This window comes from Rana temporaria, chromosome 4, assembly GCF_905171775.1.
Source record: "Rana temporaria chromosome 4, aRanTem1.1, whole genome shotgun sequence".
NCBI lineage: Eukaryota > Metazoa > Chordata > Amphibia > Anura > Ranidae > Rana > Rana temporaria.
In genome coordinates this window covers 120,871,042-120,889,814 of record NC_053492.1, presented here as the reverse complement: position 1 = coordinate 120,889,814, position 18,773 = coordinate 120,871,042, and the positions used below count along the sequence as shown (strand labels likewise).

General features: G+C 42.3%; 1 protein-coding gene across 1 annotated transcript in view; it reads right to left on the bottom strand.

Moving 5' to 3' along the window:
* Positions 1–6,551: 6,551 nt before the first annotated feature.
* Positions 6,552–18,773, bottom strand: part of KLHL6 (kelch like family member 6) — a 49,387-nt gene continuing 37,165 nt past the window's right edge. Inside the window, exons 6-7 of the mRNA XM_040348976.1 lie at positions 9,279–9,492; positions 6,552–7,501 (exon numbers count right to left, since the gene is read on the bottom strand). Coding sequence (XP_040204910.1) covers positions 7,200–7,501; positions 9,279–9,492 — 516 coding nt within the window. The 3' untranslated portion in view covers positions 6,552–7,199. The remainder of the gene's footprint in view (positions 7,502–9,278; positions 9,493–18,773) is intronic.

Below are 18,773 nucleotides of genomic sequence, written 5' to 3'. Positions count from 1 at the left end.
ATAAAAAGTTTGACATGTCAATTTAATTTTAAACTTAATTTTCAAGTTTTTAATTTGCATCTCTTACAGCTTTTACTAGAATAATATTTTGTGATACCGACATGAAGGTCCTAGTTCAGACACTTCCCATTATAGGGTGACAGCATTTATAACTGACACCAATTTGCATTGTCACACAGGTTTAAATGGAGACTACAAGTGGCTGTTTCAACACACATTACAAAGGCATGATCCATTGTTGTTACTATCTGGAAATCCACCGTAAGAAATTAAGTGGAGCAGTTGCTGGAATGCATGTAGGCAGAGACTGGTGGTAAAGAGGATGCAAGACATCATTAGTGTGAAGATATAACAAAGGATTAAAAAGATAAAAACAAGTATTTTATTTGGCAAAAAAAAATGCCATTCAGTTAGGGTTCATACCTACCTTATATTACAGTATATGACATGAACAATTGCATATCCCTCACTATACATAGAACTGTGAAGAAACAATGGATAATCATGATAACAATTATAGGTATCACCAGGGCCGGCCCAACCATGGGACCCAATTTGTTCTGTCTTCCCGAGGCAGACAGAACAACGGTCTGCCTATGTAAACAAAGCAGATCGCCATTCTGTGTGAGGGGAAGATGGAGATCTTGTGTTTCTGCTAAGCAGGAACACAAATCTCTGTCTTCCCCTAGTCAAAGTACCTCCCCCACACAGTTAGAAAGCACTCCAAGGGAACATATTTAACCCTCTGATCACCCCTGATGTTAACCCCTTCCCTGCTAGTGTCATTGATACAGTTTCAGTGCATATTTTTTTAGCACTGATCACTGTATTGGTGTCACTGGTCTCCAAAAAGTGTCACTTAGTGTCAGATTTGTCCACCGCAATGTCGCAGTCCCAATGAAAATCTCTGATCACCACCATTACTATTAAAACATTTTTTTTAAATTCCATAACAATATCCCATAGTTTGTAGACCATTGACATCTATACAGGGATCTGTGCTATAAAAATGCACTGATTACTGTGTAACTGTCACTGGCAGGAAAGGGGTTAAATCTAGGTGGCGATCAAGGGATTAAATGTGTTCCCTGGAGGTGTTTCTAACTGTGGGGGGTGGGACTGAGTGAAGGAGGAGAGAGATTGCTGTACCTAATCACTAGATCTGTCTCTCCTCCCCTGTCATAATGGGGATCTGTCCACTTACATGGACAGATCCTCATTCTGGCTCTTTGGTGAGCGATCGCGGGTGTCCGGCGGACATTGCGGCCGCCAGCCACACACAGGTCAATTTTTATACTCCTATATACATGTATAGAGCCATAACAGGTCCTCTTTATACTCCAATACATGTATAGAGCCATAACAGGTCCTCTTTATACTCCTTTATAAGTGTTTAGTGCCATGGCAGTTTTTTTGTACTCCATGACAAGTCCTCTTTATACTCCTACATACATGTATAGAGCCGTGACAGGTCCACTTTATACTCCTATATATGTAGACCACCATGTCCGGTCCTCTTTAGTTATCATGATATAAAATAATGGATGTGGGGGCCTTTTGGTGAGCATGATTATTTTTTTTTGGGGGGGGGGCAGCATTTCATTCTTGGTCCCAGGCAGCACAATGTCTTGGGCCGGCCCTGGGTATCACCCCAATTAGATTACTGCAGAATTAAAGTTTCTAGATAGTAACACCCTGTGGTAAGTTACTGCGCAAATCTAAAATACCAATATGTATTTTTATTTTAAATACCTGAAAATTTAACTGCAGTACACAGGGAAATGTAGTGTTGGCTGCAATTGTGTAATTAAATATGCAATGCCTCACTGCTCACTTCACCAAACATTACATGAATGGCTGCTCAAATTTAGTACACTTTTTCTTGGCACTGAAGAGGAATGTAAAGAGATTAATGACAACCATAACCCTGGATTTTATTGTGGGGTTTAAATATATGTTTTGTGCTCATTTACAACAGGATTTGATTTGGTCCCCATTTGGAGTCAAACATGTCTAAGAGCAGCCAATGCACAGATGGCTTGTGTGTAGATAGCTTTTAAGATTCTTATTCTTACAGAACCGCTGAAGTTTGAGGTTCAGCTACAAAATCTCAAGGAAAATGACCACACAAAAACTGAAGTCTGCAATGGATAAGTCAATTATTATGCTGATACAATTTATAGTGTGCTATAGGATACAATAAAATATAGGATTATCATCCAATGACGGCCTTACTTAACATTAACCAGAAACCCTTTCTCGGAATCAGCATAAGTTATTTCTTTTGTTTATGATAGCGGCAAAACAGGTAATAGCTAGTGCATGGAAATCACCTGAATTACTGTTGTCGGAAGCCGAAAAAAAATGAATCTTTCATTCGTACATGCTAAACTAGAAGCGCTAGACAAAAATGGATTGGAAAAATTCGATAGCATATGGAAACCCTGGGCCATATACTATACGTCAGACACTTTTGACTCAAGAGTTCTCATGTCATGGTATTGATACCCTTTCATGGATAAAAGTGAAATAAAATAAGATGAAATCCACCTTCGGAACACCACTACCCTCTCCCTTCCCTCCATTAGTTCCCATTACCATTTATTAGTAACTTTTTTTATTTATGTTTATTTATATCTGTATAATACTTCAACTCCTACAACAGCACAATTATTATTGCATTTATCTGTATTTCAATGCTGTATCTCATTCTAAGTTGTTGTCATCTGACATACTGTATAAAATATAAATAGAGGGCGCTAGGCCCATACAAAGTAAGTATAGTGCCGTGAATAGATATCTAGTTAACAATAAAATTGCAACATAAATAGCAAAAATAAAATAAAAATGAAAATGAAAGTCCCAACAAATTGCAGTCAGCGCTGCACTTGAAACCACACACAGTGAATTCAAATATGATCAGATGCAAAATAAAATAAAACGATGAACAAAGTCCAATTGTTATTTAACAGTGATTCTGTGAAAGAAAAAATGCCACCACCGCTTCTGAATAATTTTCAATTCCACCCAAGGTGCTTTAGAAAACGATTTGCTCTTACCAGAGCTCGTTGACCCCTTTAATGAAAAAGATGGTCAACTGAGCTTATGCAGGATTGTGCCTGCACACATGTAGATACGGACAGACTGCTTTGCAGATTCAGGAACCTCAAACGGGATTATATGCAAGAGAAGAGAAGCCAGGAAGCCCAATAGCGTGATACCGTTTAATTAAAAGTTTAAAACATACATAAAAAACGGCCAAATGGCTCCTTACATTCAGGGGTGCCCACCCGGCACTGAGGCTGCGGACCTGTCACCGCTCAAAGCGGTTCCTATAGTGGGATTCGCTGGGGGATGAAAGCCGCCGCTGACATACCAACCAAACGATCTCTCCGACAGTCCAAAGCACGGGGGGTACGTCACGTGACCAAGCTGCCTCCGACGTACGTTTCGTTATGTTAACGTCATCAGGGGGGCGTGACGTTAACATAACGAAACGTACGTCGGAGGCAGCTTGGTCACGTGACGTACCCCCGTGCTTTGGACTGTCAGAGAGATCGTTTGGTTGGTATGTCAGCGGCGGCTTTCATCCCCCAGCGAATCCCACTATAGGAACCGCTTTGAGCGGTGACAGGTCCGCAGCCTCAGTGCCGGGTGGGCACCCCTGAATGTAAGGAGCCATTTGGCCGTTTTTTATGTATGTTTTAAACTTTTAATTAAACGGTATCACGCTATTGGGCTTCCTGGCTTCTCTTCTCTTGCATATAATCTCGTTTGAGGTTCCTGAATCTGCAAAGCGGTCTGTCCGTATCTACATGTGTGCAGGCACAATCCTGCATAAGCTCAGTTGACCATCTTTTTCATTAAAGGGGTCAACGAGCTCTGGTAAGAGCAAATCGTTTTCTAAAGCACCTTGGGTGGAATTGAAAATTATTCAGAAGCGGTGGTGGCATTTTTTCTTTCACAGAATCACTGTTAAATAACAATTGGACTTTGTTCATCGTTTTATTTTATTTTGCATCTGATCATATTTGAATTCACTGTGTGTGGTTTCAAGTGCAGCGCTGACTGCAATTTGTTGGGACTTTCATTTTTATTTTATTTTTGCTATTTATGTTGCAATTTTATTGTTAACTAGATATCTATTCACTGCACTATACTTACTTTGTATGGGCCTAGCGCCCTCTATTTATATTTTATCATGTTCACATACCACTTGTGTTTTTGAGGAGCAGCTTATAATACTATACATATTTATATACATTTAAAAATATTTTTATCTTTATTTTATATATGTTTTTGGTTAGGCGCGGAATTTCACCATACACAATCTGACATACTGTAACTGTTGTAATCTATTACTTTAAAATAAAAACATTATAACGAAAAATATAGGATTATCTTTGTAACACCTCTACATGGATGTCTCCTTATTAGCCAGAAAAGCCTTCCCTGTGCTTCTCTCTGATATATTTTGTATGTGTTTAAGTGGGGCCTGACTTTCCATTGTTGTAAAGAATTCTGCACAACAAAAAAATCAGCCCCAACTACCATCCTATATAAAGAAAGTACCCTTAAAGTGGTTGTAATCCCTTATGCCACGTACACACGATCATTTTTCATGTTGTGGGAAAAAAACGAAGTTTTTCTCAACGTGATTCTTGTCAAGCCTGCCTTGCATACACATGATCGTGAAAAAAATCGAGCAAAGCGTGGTGACGTACAACACGTACAACGGCACTATAAAGGGGAAGTTCCATTCGGATGGTGCCACCCTTTGGGCTTCTTTTGCTGATTTTGTGTTACCGTGTGTTAGTAAAAGTTTGGTGAGAGACGCTTTTCAGTCTTCATGCTTTTAGTATCTCCAATACAAACGCTAGTTTTACCAGAACGAGTGCTCCCGTCTCATAACCTGCTTCTGAGCATGCACGTTTTTTTCCCGTCGTTAAAGCGTTCACACAAGCGTTTTTCACGACGTAAAAAAAAATAGAGCAGGTTATACATTTTTAACGCCCATTTTTCACGTTGAGAAAAATGCTTTGGAGCCTACACACAATCATTTTTAATGACCAATTTAAAAAATTGCATTTTTCTGGTCATAAAAAACGGTCGTGTGTACGCGGCATTAGAGACCACTTAGACCTACAGGTAAGCCTAGATTAAGGCTTACCTGTAGGTGCAAGAAATATCTCCTTAACCTACACGGTTATGGAGATATTTGCAAGAAAGACGGCACCGATGTCTATGGTGGATGCGTGCCGTAGACAATGGCGCAGGTGCACTGAGCATGCCGTATCTGAATGGGATCGTGCCGTCCCTGACGTCCATCATCCTGTTTATGTAACTTTATGTAAAACAAAATATTGAATATTTTACACAATACCAAGTCATTCAGATTGGATGCAGTGGAATAGCTTTTAGTTCAGGGGTCTCAAACTGGCGGCCCTCCAGCTGTTGCGAAACTTCAAGTCCCATTAGGCATTGAAAGGCTGACAGTTACAAGTATGACTCCCACAGGCAGAGGGATGATGGGACTTATATTTTCCCAACATCTGGAGGGCCGCCAGTTTGAGACCCCTGCTTTAGTTCACTGATATGATTTGTTTTAAATTTTTTATGTGTAATAAAATATATACCGTAGGCAGGGAATGGACCTGAATCTAAAGCCCTGTACACACGATCAGTCAATCTGATGAGAACGGGTCAGAACGCGGTGACGTAAAACACAACGACGTGCTGAAAAAAACGAAGTTCAATGCTTCCAAGCATGCGTCGACTTGATTCTAAGCATGCGCAGGTTTTTAACCGATGGTTGTGCCTACTAACGATCAGTTTTGACCTATCGGTTAGGAATCCATAGGTTAAATTTAAAGCAAGTTGGCTTTTTTTAACCAATGGTTAAATAACCTATGGGGCCCACACACGATCGGTTTTGACCAATGAAAACAGTCCATTATAACCTATCGTGTGTACGAGGCCTAATAGTAACATTTAATTTTCCAAAAATAATAAACTCTAGCAAGTGACATACTTTGTTCTAGCGACCAAATGCAAGGACTAAATTGTAGCATGTTTAGATTTAGAAGGTGTTTCTATGCATGGTTTTTGCAGAACCATTGGGATTTCATATTCTTCTACATGACCTCAACTAATTAGAGGAAACTGACCACACTGGCCTAAAGTTATAATTTGGATAAGGAAGTGCTTAAAAGAAATACTGCAAAGCAGGATAAGACATTTTGTCTGTTGCTGAGTTGTAACGTCATCGCTGCTCCGATCCAGTCATAGCGCCGCAGCCACGATACAAGGAAATCACGCCGGGAGAGATGACGGCGGTGGAGGAGAGGAACGAGGACTGCTGCGGGGGGCTTTGATCTCAGGTAAGTAATTCATAATGAGCTAGTATGCTATGCATACTAGCTCATTATGCCTTTGTCTTGCAGGGTGTATTTTTTTTTCTTTTTGTGGGTTTACTTCCTCTTTAATAACACTTATGCAGCCTCATTGGACATAACAAGTATTTCTGGCTAATAACGTAAAAGTAGGCGCTACATGGTATCTATTCTTTACTTTAAAATGGAGTACAGGTAGAGGTATCATTTGCAGCATCCAATCAGAAATCTCGACAATGGAGGCACAGACAGCAATTAAAACATTTTTTTAGTTGGGTGCAGGAAAGTTAGAACCATTGTTTGTTTGTTTTATTGTATTCTGCTCCGAGAAACCTTCTTCGTTGTGTCCTCCTCGTGGGCGTAACCAGGACATGAAGTGAGGGGAAATGTGTCTAACAGAAACACAATAAAACTCAACAGAGGATCTTACCTTCATTCATTATATCCAATCTTTAAACAATACTTCTGGATGCACTTGACAGAACGGAAAAAAAAATGTGCCAATACATATTTGTGCTACAAAGAAATGATTCATGTTTTAATTTCAGTGTCAAAGACTCATTGGCATATTGAAAATGTCATCAATGTAAGTAAAGCAAATCACCCAAAATTGCTTCTGCTAGTGTAATGTAAATCCCTGAGTTTTGTTAAGGGATACAACATTTTATGCAAGATAACAATAAATCATCAATGCTAACAATTCATTTTTAAAAATGCTCTTCAAGTTCCCATATTAATCTGATAATGAATACAATAAATTATAAATCATCTAAATATTAGATAGTTGTGATAAGGTGTCCTCTGTAGTTAGACAGAAACAGCTCCTGTGACAATCCTACGGATGTGGGTATAAGATTTCCTTAATGTAACACTGCTGTGATGGGAGACTCCTCGGGGGAGGACACATTCTTCAGTCAATTTTTCTATATCAGTGTTCCAGCATAAAACAGTGGCAATGACCTCATTCCTCTCATCTCTTCCACCTGTTATGAATATTTTATTACAACATGCAGCTATTCCACAACTCGCTCTTTCATGGCTAAACTTTGTTACTAGGCACCAGGTATCTTCCAAAGGGCTGTATGAATACAGTGCTTTCATTGCTCCACCTACAAAGAAAATGAGTATTATCAGGTGATTGGAAGCTAGCAACACAACTCATATTTAACTTCAGAGGTACCCAGTTTTCAAACCAGCAGGAGCAGGTAGTTGGATTACCCAAGCTGAACATAGACATCTGAACTGGGAAAATGCGTTCTCATGTTAATAGGGTGTAATATTCAATGAAAAGTGATATCATTGCTGTTTGGACAGGAACTGAAATATGGCTTCTCTCTAGGAGCACACTGCAAAATAACATTTGCATATCTAGCAACATCAAAGAGAACTAGATAAATGCATGAGTTTGTTAACACGTGATTAGTAGGTCCCCTACTCCCAAACCTGGACAGAATGGGTTACTGAAGGGGGAGGGACAGAAAAGACATTCTGAATACATTCTGAATACCAGGACGGATTGCAAGGGTTTACTGCCCAGATCTGGCAAAAATTACAGCTTGGATCCTGGGCTGAGAGATCATGTGGACAGCTGATGTGGTGATCAAGAAGTCAATTGTAAGCCTGGGACAGGAATGCACTTGTATGACCTTTTGTTTAAGATATTGTCACTGACTGCAATTACCAACCCTCCAACTGGAGGGCGTGTTTCAACTCTGGACAAAAATGGACAAAAAATTTAGAGATTCAGAGAGAATGCGTTTTATGTGGGTGTTAGACCAGTGAAGACCCTGTTACCCCATTTTCCCTCTCCTTATTTATAACTGTAATGTATGTGAACCTACATTATGTGTTCAAAGAAACTGTCCATGCAAGTGAAACAGACCATTGTAAGGCTTAAAAAAAATAAACAAATCCATCAGAGACAACAGCAACATTAAGAGTGGCCAAATCAACAGTTTGGTACATTCTGAGGAAAGAAGAATGCACTGATGAGCACAGCAACATAAAAAGGCCTGGACATCCACAGAAGACAACAGTGGTGGATGATACCAGGATCCTCTCTATGGTAAAGAACAGCTCATGATCCAAAGCACACAATGTCATCTGTAAAACATGGTGGAGGCAGTGTGATGGCATGGGCATACATGGCTTTTAAGAGTGGCCAAATCAACAGTTTGGTACATTTTGAGGAAAGAAGAATGCACTGGTGAGCACAGCAACATAAAAAGGCCTGGACGTCCATGGAAGACAACAGTGGTGGATGATACCAGGATGATACCAGGATCCTCTCTATGGTAAAGAACAGCTCATGATCCAAAGCACACAATGTCATCTGTAAAACATGGTGGAGGCAGTGTGATGGCATGGGCATACATGGCTTTCAGTGGCACTGGGTCAATGGTGTTTATTGATGATGTGACAAAAGACAGAAGCAGCCGGATGAATTCTGCAGTGTTGAGAGATATGCTTTCAGCCAGATTTAGCCAAATGCAGCAAAGTTGATTGTACGGCGCTTCACAGTACAGATGGACAATGATCCAAAAAACACTACAAACGCAACCTAGGAGCTTTGGAATGAAAAGAAGTGGAATATTCTGCAGTGGCCAAGTAAATCACCTAAACGCAACCCAATAGAGCATTGCAGTTCCTAAAATTTGTACTTGATATTTATGTTCAACCCCTTGAATTAAAGCTAAAGGTCTGCACTTCAAATTAATTTGGACTGTTTCATTTTAATTTTATTCTGTTGGCATACAGAGCCAAAATAATAAAAATTGTGCCTGTGTCCAAATGTATATGGATCTCTCTCTCTCTCTCTCTCTCTCACTCTCTCCACACATTAACATACAAACATACATACACACACATATACAGTAAAATACTCACCAACCACATAGATGTGATCATGGAAGCTTACAGCATTGATACATTTTGCCTCTACGGGCATAGGTGCTTTGAAGCACCACTTGTTGGTAGATGGGTCATAACACTGCGTTTTATCTGTAGCTAGTTTTCCATTTGGTCCACCGCCAATTACATAAAGCTTGCTCTTATGGCTGGCTGCAGCAAACGAACTTACACTCATTATTAAAGGTGCTGTCTGTAAAAACACAAAAAGAATAGACTTTGTGTATACATCAGTGCAGTGAAATATCAGTTATGAGCAGCAGTACAGAAAAAATATATATTTTTACTGTGTTGAGAATGTGAGAAATAGTGTTATCTACTAGAAAAAACATTAAAAATAGTGCTTTTTGGTGATAAATGTGATTAGTAATTGCCTTACTGCAGTATTTTATGTGCTCTGCATCTGCAGACAGAATAAAGAAGAAATGGTTTATTAACTAAAACTAGATAGATAGATAGATAGATAGATAGATAGATAGATAGATAGATAGATAGATAGATAGATAGATAGATAGATAGATAGATACTATATACAATGCATTGCAAAAGTATTCACCCCCCTTGGCTTTTTACCGATTTTGTTACATTACAGCCTTTAGTTCAATGTTTTTTTTTAATCTGAATTATATGGGATGGATCAGAACACAATAGTCTAAGTCGGTGAAGTAAAATTTGAAAAACATATACATAAAACAATTTTTCAGAAATAAAAAAATAATAATTGTCATGTGCGTATGTATTCACCCCCTTTGTTATGAAGCCCATAAAAATCTCTGGTGCAACCAATTATTACCTTCAGAAGTCACATATTTAGTGAAATGATGTCCATCTGTGTGCAATCTAAGTGTCACATGATCTGTCATTACATATACACAACTTTTTGAAAGGCCCCAGAGGCTGTAACACCTAAGCAAGAGGCACCACTAAACAAACACTGCCATGAAGACAAAGGAACTCTCCAAACAAGTAAGGGACAATGTTGTTGAGAAGTACAAGTCAGAGTAAGGTTCTAAAAAAATATCCAAATCTTTGATGATCCCTAGGAGCACCATCAAATCTATCAGAACCAAATGGAAAGAACATGGCACAACAGCAAACCTGTCACGAGACGGCTGCACACCATAACTCACAGAGCGGGCAAGGAGGGCATTATTCAGAGAGGCAGCACAGAGACCTAAGGTAACCCTGGAGGAGCTGCAGAGTTCCACAGCAGAGACTGGAGTATCTGTACATAGGACGACAATAAGCCATACGCTCCATAGAGTTGGGCTTTATGGCAGAGTGGCCATAAGAAAGTCAATATTTTCAGCAAAAAACAAAATGTCACGTTTGCGAAAAGGCATGTGGGAGACTCCCAAAATGTAAGGAGGAAGGTGCTCTGGTCTGATGAGACTAAAATTTTACTTTTTGGCCATCAAAGAAAACGCTATGTCTGACGCAAAAACCAACACATCACATCACCCAAAGAATACCATCAGCAGTCGGGACTGGGAAACTGGTCAGATTTGAGGGAAAGATGGATGGTGCTAAATACGGGATATTCTTGAGCAAAACCTGTACCACTCTATGTGTGATTTGAGGCTAGGATGGAGGTTCACCTTCCAGCAGGACAATGACCCCAAACACACTGCTAAAAGCAATACTTGAGTGGTTTAAAGGGGTTGTAAAGGTAAAAACAAAAAAATCCCTAAATAGCTTCCTTTACTCTAGTGCAGTCCTCCTTCACTTACCTCATCCTTCGATTTTGCTTTTAAATGTCCTTATTTCTTCTGAGAAATCCTCACTCCCTGTTCTTTTGTCTGTAACTACACGCAGTAATGCAAGGCTTTCTCCCTGGTGTAGAGAAAGCCTCTTGAGGGGGAGGGGGCGAGCAGGAGTGTCAGGACGCCCACTAACACACAGCTCCTTTCTCTATCTGCGTAGTAGAGAGTGTCCTGACATTCCTGCTCGCCCCCTCCCACCTCAAGAGGCTTTCTTCACACCAGGGAGAAAGCCTTGCATTACTGTGTGTAGTTACAGACAGAATAACAGGAAGTGAGGATTTCTCAGAAAAAATAAGGACATTTAAAAGCAAAATAGAAGGATGAGGTAAGTGAAGGAGGACTACACTAAGGTAAAGGAAGCTATTTTGGGAATTTTTTTCTTACCTTTACAACCCCTTTAAGGGGAAACATGTAAATGTGTTGGAATGGCCTAGTCAAAGCCCAGACCTCAATCCAATAGAAAATATGTGGTCAGACTTAAAGATTGCTGTTTACGAGCGCAAGCCATCCAACTTGAAGGAGCTGGAGCAGTTTTGCAAAGAAGAATGGGCAAGAATCCCAGTGGTAAGATGTGGCAAGCTCATAGAGACCTATGTAAAACGACTTGAAGCTGTGATAGCCGCAAAAAGTGGCTCTACATAGTATTGACTGCAAATTAAATGATGCAAATCCTCAAACAATCCATGTTAATTCCGGGTTGTGAGGCAACAAAACACGAAAAATGCCAGGGGGAGGGGGGGTAAATACTTTTGCAAGGCACTGTATGTAAAACATTTCACATTGTTCACACCCAATTATCGTGTCTCCTTCTGTTCTGCAGTAGGTTACATCTCTCTTTTTTCAAAAAGAACATATAATAAAATTACACAAAAGTACAAAGAAAACTGCATAGTTAGTTACAACAATGTGGTTCATGTTTATACTGTAGATCAAGGCATGGTGGATTTACTAAACAGATTTTCTGATTTGCACATTGCTGTTTCCTGGTGATACTACATTGCTGATTTTAAAATCGTTTTTGTTTCTAGTACTTGAAGACCCAGTTGTGTATCTGAATTGTCATTATCATTGATCCAACCTAAAACAGTAATGTGAAAAAAATGGGAAAGCAACTGCACTAATATATTGGGTGGTAGAAAAATGAATACTACTATGTGATGATCAGATGTGATAAAGTGAAGCTGCACCTTACTGGATATATACAAACAGTGAAAACATAAGGAAAAAACAAGATGCGCTACACATAATATGAAAATACCCAAAAACAAATAAAATTAATTGTCCGTGAGTAATGTGAGGAATTTAAGTGAACAACAAAATATCAAAAAAAGTCCTTGATAAAAGCAAAACGTCCTTTCACCAGTGAATAAGAAAAGAAAAATCCATGTTGATAAGTGACAATCCGATAAGAAGAAACCTCCACCAAACGAGTAATGAATCTGCTTACCAGATTCTCGGTGGTCTCTTAGTTAAAAGAAGACCCCAGGTAGCATGAAGATTTAAACTCTGGAGAGTAAAGGCCTGTATGGACAATCCGGATGTCGAACTCTCTGTTACGCTCCCGTGTTGGAGGATACGATGACCATACCACATAAAAAACATAGGGGGCCACAATAGTGTAAATCCGTAAAAAATTGTTTTATTTAAAAGTAAAGACAAAAACACACTTACAGATTAGCAGTGTTTGAAAGGCTTGTCAAGTTGGAGCTCCGGCCGGAAGCAGACCAGACAACCCATCAATGGTGTGGAATAAGTGCAGTCAACGGGGGGTGATACCGATGTGGATGCACGTTCCGCCCGACCTGGTTTCGCGACAAATCGCTTCCTCTGGGGCACTGTTTTTTATGTGGTATGGTCATCGTATCCTCCATCACGGGAGCGTAACAGAGATCGACATCCGGATTGTCCATACAGGCCTTTACTCTCCAGAGTTTAAATCTTCATGCTACCTGGGGTCTTCTTTTAACTAAGAGACCACCGGGAATCTGGTAAGCAGATTCATTACTCGTTTGGTGGAGGTTTCTTCTTATGGGATTGTCACTTATCAACATGGATTTTTCTTTTCTTATTCACTGGTGAAAGGACGTTTTGCTTTTATCAAGGACTTTTTTTGATATTTTGTTGTTCACTTAAATTCCTCACATTACTCACGGACAATTAATTTTATTTGTTTTTGGGTATTTTCATATTATGTGTAGCGCATCTTGTTTTTTTCTTAAAACAGTAATGTGCTTGGTTAAATCAGCCATCCTCTATTCCTAATATAACACACCACTAGTCTCAGTTTGCACCAGGTAAAAAATGGGAACATACAATTGAGCAGTTGTATTTAGCTGCAGTGGCGGAATTTTCATGGTCGCACCAGTCGCGGTTGCGACTGGGCCCTGTCAGTCCGGGGGGCCCTGTCAGTCCGGGGGACCCGTCACCTCTGAGGCGGCTCTCTAATTAGGAATGTCCCCCCGATTGGTGTCCCCAGGGCCATCTCTAGCGCGGGACCAAAGCCTGCACTGCGGTGGCCGCAACTAGTTTTTCCTGGCCAGGGGCGGAACTGACTGACCACTTTCACTGTCCGAAAGTCTCAGTGGATGGCTGCGCTTACTCCCCTCCCCTGGCTCGCCCCCTCCCTTCTGCCGCGCTCTGCAAGTCTCCTGCCATGTGCAGAGCGTGTAATGGCTGCAGCGGTCGTGCCTTCTCTGCTCTCTCCTCCGATGGACGGACGGTTGCAGAGCTGGCGCCTGACAGTCATCGAGGAGCCAGTCTGCCACAGCCTACAGGTACTGTCTCGTGGTCCTGCCCGACACTGACAGCATCCTGTAGTGTAGTAATGCCACCTCCCGAGCAACCCACACACACAGCCCTGGTATTATGCCATCCTCCGGCATATGATGTCACTTGCTGACCCCCTGCCATAATCCTTCTCCTCATCATCCTTTGTTCCTGGCATACCACCACCCTACTTCCTGTCATCATACTTCCCACTGTCAGCTCCTTCCATCTGCCCCCTGTCATCTTCATCCCCCCTGCACTGCCAGCTCCTTCCACCCGCTTCCTGTCATCTTCATCCCCCCTGCACCGCCAGCTCCTTCCACCCGCCCCCTGTCATCTTCATCCCCCCTGCACCGCCAGCTCCTTCCACCCGCCCCTTGTCATCTTCATCCCCCCTGCACCGCCAGCTCCTTCCTACCGCTTCCTGTCATCTTCATCCCCCTGCACCGCCAGCTCCTTCCACCCGCCCCCTGTCATCTTCATCCCCCCTGCACCGCCAGCTCCTTCCACCCGCCCCTTGTCATCTTCATCCCCCCTGCACCGCCAGCTCCTTCCACCCGCTTCCTGTCATCTTCATCCCCCCTGCACCGCCAGCTCCTTCCACCCGCCCCCTGTCATCCCCCCTGCACCGCCAGCTCCTTCCACCCGCTTCCTGTCATCTTCATCCCCCCTGCACCGCCAGCTCCTTCCACCCGCCCCCTGTCATCCCCCCTGCACTGCCAGCTCCTTCAACCCGCTCCCTGTCATCTTCATCCCCCCTGCACCGCCAGCTCCTTCCACCCGCTTCCTGCCATCTTCATCCCCCTGCACCGCCAGCTCCTTCCACCCGCCCCTGTCATCTTCATCCCCCCTGCACCAGCGTCCTACTACCCCACCCCGTCATCTTCATCCCCCACTACCAGCTTCCTACCGCCCCACCCCCACCATCATCATCCCATCTGTACCCCATTGCCAGTTTCTTACCATCCCACCCCCTGTAATCTTCATCCCCCTGTACTCCTCTGCCAGCTTTCTACCACCTTACCCACTATCATCATCATCCCTATACCTCCCACCTCTGACATCCTACCACCCTGCCTCCTGTCATCAACATCCCCCTGTAGCCCACCTCTATCATCCAACCACCCTACCCCCATCATTATCATCTCCCTGTACCCCACTGACAGCTTCCTACCACCCCACCCGCTGTCGTCATCATCATCCCCCTTTGCTGACATCCACTCCGCCCATTGTCATCAACATCCCTATCATTCCTCTCTACCCCACCTCTGGCCTCCTACCACTCCACCCCTGTCATCATCATCCCCCTGTACCCCTTATCTGGCATCCTACCACCCTGCCTCCTGTATTTATCATCCTCATCCCTCCTGTACCCCACCTCTAGTATCCTATCACCCTACTCCCTATCATTATAGGGGAGATATGATCTCAGCCTCTCACCCCAATGCTGCCACATCACCCCAAACTGCATCCTGTCATCCAACCAACTTTAACGAAAAACATTTGCATCACACACCACAATACTGCCCTGTCACCCAGTGAGCGGTAATGATGTGCTGTAACCTCTCGCAACAAATCAGTGAGTGATAATGATAAGCAGTAACCCATAGCAACCATTCAGTGAGCAGTATACATTTGCAGTAACCTCTAGCAACAAATCAGTGAGTGATAATGATAAGCAGTAACCTATAGCAACCAATCAGTGAGCTGTAATAATGTGCAGTAACCCCTTGCAACCAATCAGTGAGCGGTAATGACGTATAGTAACCTCTATCAACCAACGGGTAAACTGTACTTGAGGGGGGTGGCAGCGGTGGTACTTGAGGGGGGTTGGCAGTGGTGGTGCCATCCTCTCCCACCACCCGTGCCTCTTACTGATCCCATCCCCCCACCACTGATCCCATCCCTATCCCCTATTACTCTTCTACAACAGAGGTGATGGGGGCGATAGGGATGAGATCAGTGGTGGAGGGATGGGATCAGTAAAAGGCACAGGTGGTGGTGGGAGAGTATAGCACTATCACTGCCGCTGCAGCCACCCCCCCCCCTTTACTTTGTTGTACAGTGTAGAAAAATTAAGTATCAAAATCCGACTTTTTCGGGGGGGGGGGGGGGGGGGGGGCCTTCATGATATCTTGCACCGGGGCCCTGAAGTCTCTAGTTACGCCACTGTTTAGCTGACCTCTGTTTTTACATCTGTTTGGTGAGCTTTCTGAAAGTGCACCAATCCTGCAGAATATAATAGAAGTCTATTGCTAAGTGAAGGAGTATAGTGGGCTGTGTCCGTGTCCGCTCTGCATATGTAGAGCAGACATGGACATGCCATCCACCCGCTCCGCTCATTGTGGCCCGCGACCAGTTACCAAGTCGCTTAAGTGGCCCTCGCTCTTAAAAAGGTTGGCCACCCCTGTTATACAGCATGCAATCAGCTTGGCAAAAATAATTGGCAACCTATAATCAAGCAATGGAATTGGTCTTTCAAACTTTCTTTAAAAATAAATACATAAGTGCAGCACATTTAGCAGTCAACAGGCTGTAAGATTGATATTAAGGGAAAAAATCTGTATATTCAGTATAACTGATTGGTTTAAATGTTAATGGCTCCGTTACATCAGAGAGGCACAGATGACAATTACAGTCTGTTTGCTGTAACCCAGCAACAATAGATATGCAGAGGCCTTTGGATGATTGTAATGTTATATACCCAAGTCACTCAGACGTGAACAGTAAACAGCGCCAGTGATAATCAAAGGCCCTATAAAACCAAAATGCATGCTGATATCATTACATAATATTGTACATGTTCTTCATGTTCAGAACAATCTGCTAATGTCTCTAGTTTACTAAAGCACTTATTTGTACATCCTGTATCTGACCAATTGGGTTTTTTTTGTTTGTTTTTTGGCCATTGTGTCTTTTTTGACACGGTTAAGGAAAGCTTGTTAAAAAATGTTCAGTGTAAACTGTACAACCGTCATACACATGCTAGGGGAAACCTCAGACTAGTGTTTTTACATTAAACGAACATTTATTAAATTGCAGCTTACCAATTCTTAAATGTAATAGCTAAATTGGTTTACTTTTGTAGGCTTTCTTCTACAGTATATTAACCACTTAAGCCCCGGACCATTTTGCAGCTAAATGCCCAGGCCAGGTTTTGCGATTCGGCACTGCGTCGCTTTAACAGACAATTGCGCGGTCATGCGACGTAGTTCCCAAACAAAATTGGCGTCCTTTTTTCCCCACAAATAGAGCTTTCTTTTGGTGGTATTTAATCACCTCCGCGTTTTTTTTTTTTGCGCTATAAACAAAAATAGAGCGACAATTTAAAAAAAATGCAATATTTTTTACTTTTTGCTATAATAAATATCCCCCAAAAACATATATAAAAATTCTTTTTTTCCTCAGTTTAGGCCGATACGTATTCTTCTACCTATTTTTGGTAAAAAAAAATCGCAATAAGCGTTTATCGATTGGTTTGCGCAAAATTTATAGCGTTTACAAAATAGGGGATAGTTTTATTGCATTTTTATAATTTTTTTTTTTTTACTACTATTGGCGGCGATCAGTGATTTTTTTCGTGACTGCGACATTATGGCGGACACTTCGGACAATTTTGACACATTTTTGGGACCATTGTCATTTTCACAGCAAAAAATGCATTTAAATTGCATTGTTTATTGTGAAAATGACAGTTGCAGTTTGGGAATTAACCACAGGGGGCGCTGTAGGAGTTAGGGTTCACCTAGTGTGTGTTTACAACTGTAGGGGGGTGTGGCTGTAGGTCAGACGTCATCGATCGAGTCTCCCTATAAAAGGGATCACACGATCGATACGCCGCCACAGTGAAGCACGGGGAAGCCGTGTTTACATTCGGCTCTCCCCGTTCTTCAGCTCCGGGGAGCGATCGCGATGGAGGGGCTATAAACGAATAGCCGCGCCGTCGTCCCGGAACGCTCCCCGAGGGAATCCGCCCGCCGCACGCAGCGGGGGGGGGGTCCCGATCGGACCCCCCACCCGCTAGAAGGCAAGGACGTATATATACACCCTTCTGCCTGTCCGTGCCATTCTGCGGACGTATATAGTCGTGCGGCGGGCGTTAAGGGGTTAATCTGGTGTTCCAACCAGTAAGTCTGGTTTTCAACAGAAAAGCTCTCTTATGCCGCATACACACGATCGGTCAAACCGATGAGAACGGTCCGATGGACCGTTTTCATCGGACCAAACCGATCGTGTGTAGGCCCCATCGGTTATTTATCCATAGGTTAAAAAAAGCAATCTTGTTTTAAATTTAACCTATGGATACCTAACCGATAGAAAATAAAACAATCGTTTGTAGGCACGTCCATCGGTTAAAAATCCACGCATGCTCACAATCAAGTCGACGCATGCTTGAAAGCATTGAACTTCGTTTTTTTCAGCACGTCGTTGTGTTTTACGTCACCGCGTTCTGACACGATCGTTTTTTTAACCGATGGTGTGTAGGCGCGACGGACCATCAGTCAGCTTCATCATTTAACCGATGAAAACAGTCCATCAGACCGTTCTCATCGGATGGACCAATCGTATGTACAGGGCTTTAGAGTTACAGGTATGAGACAGACCAGTATGTTCTGGTGGGTCCCCAGTCATTATACAATAGCTCAGCAGGGAGATCGCTGTACTAACATTGTATAGTTAGTACAGCAAGCTATTTTAGTGACTACATATAACATCAGCTGTGCACAGGCCTGCATAGGCTTTACTCCCTTTCATAATGTATATGTGTAGGTCATGGCAACATAACAAAAAAATTCTAATATCTTGTTTTAGTTAAAGGAGTTATAAAGGTTTGTTTTTTATTTTCTAAATAGGTTCCTTTAAGCTAGTGCATTTTGGTTCACTTACCTTTTCCTTTAATTTTCCTTCTAAATGTTTTTTTTCTTTGTCTGAATTTCTCACTTCC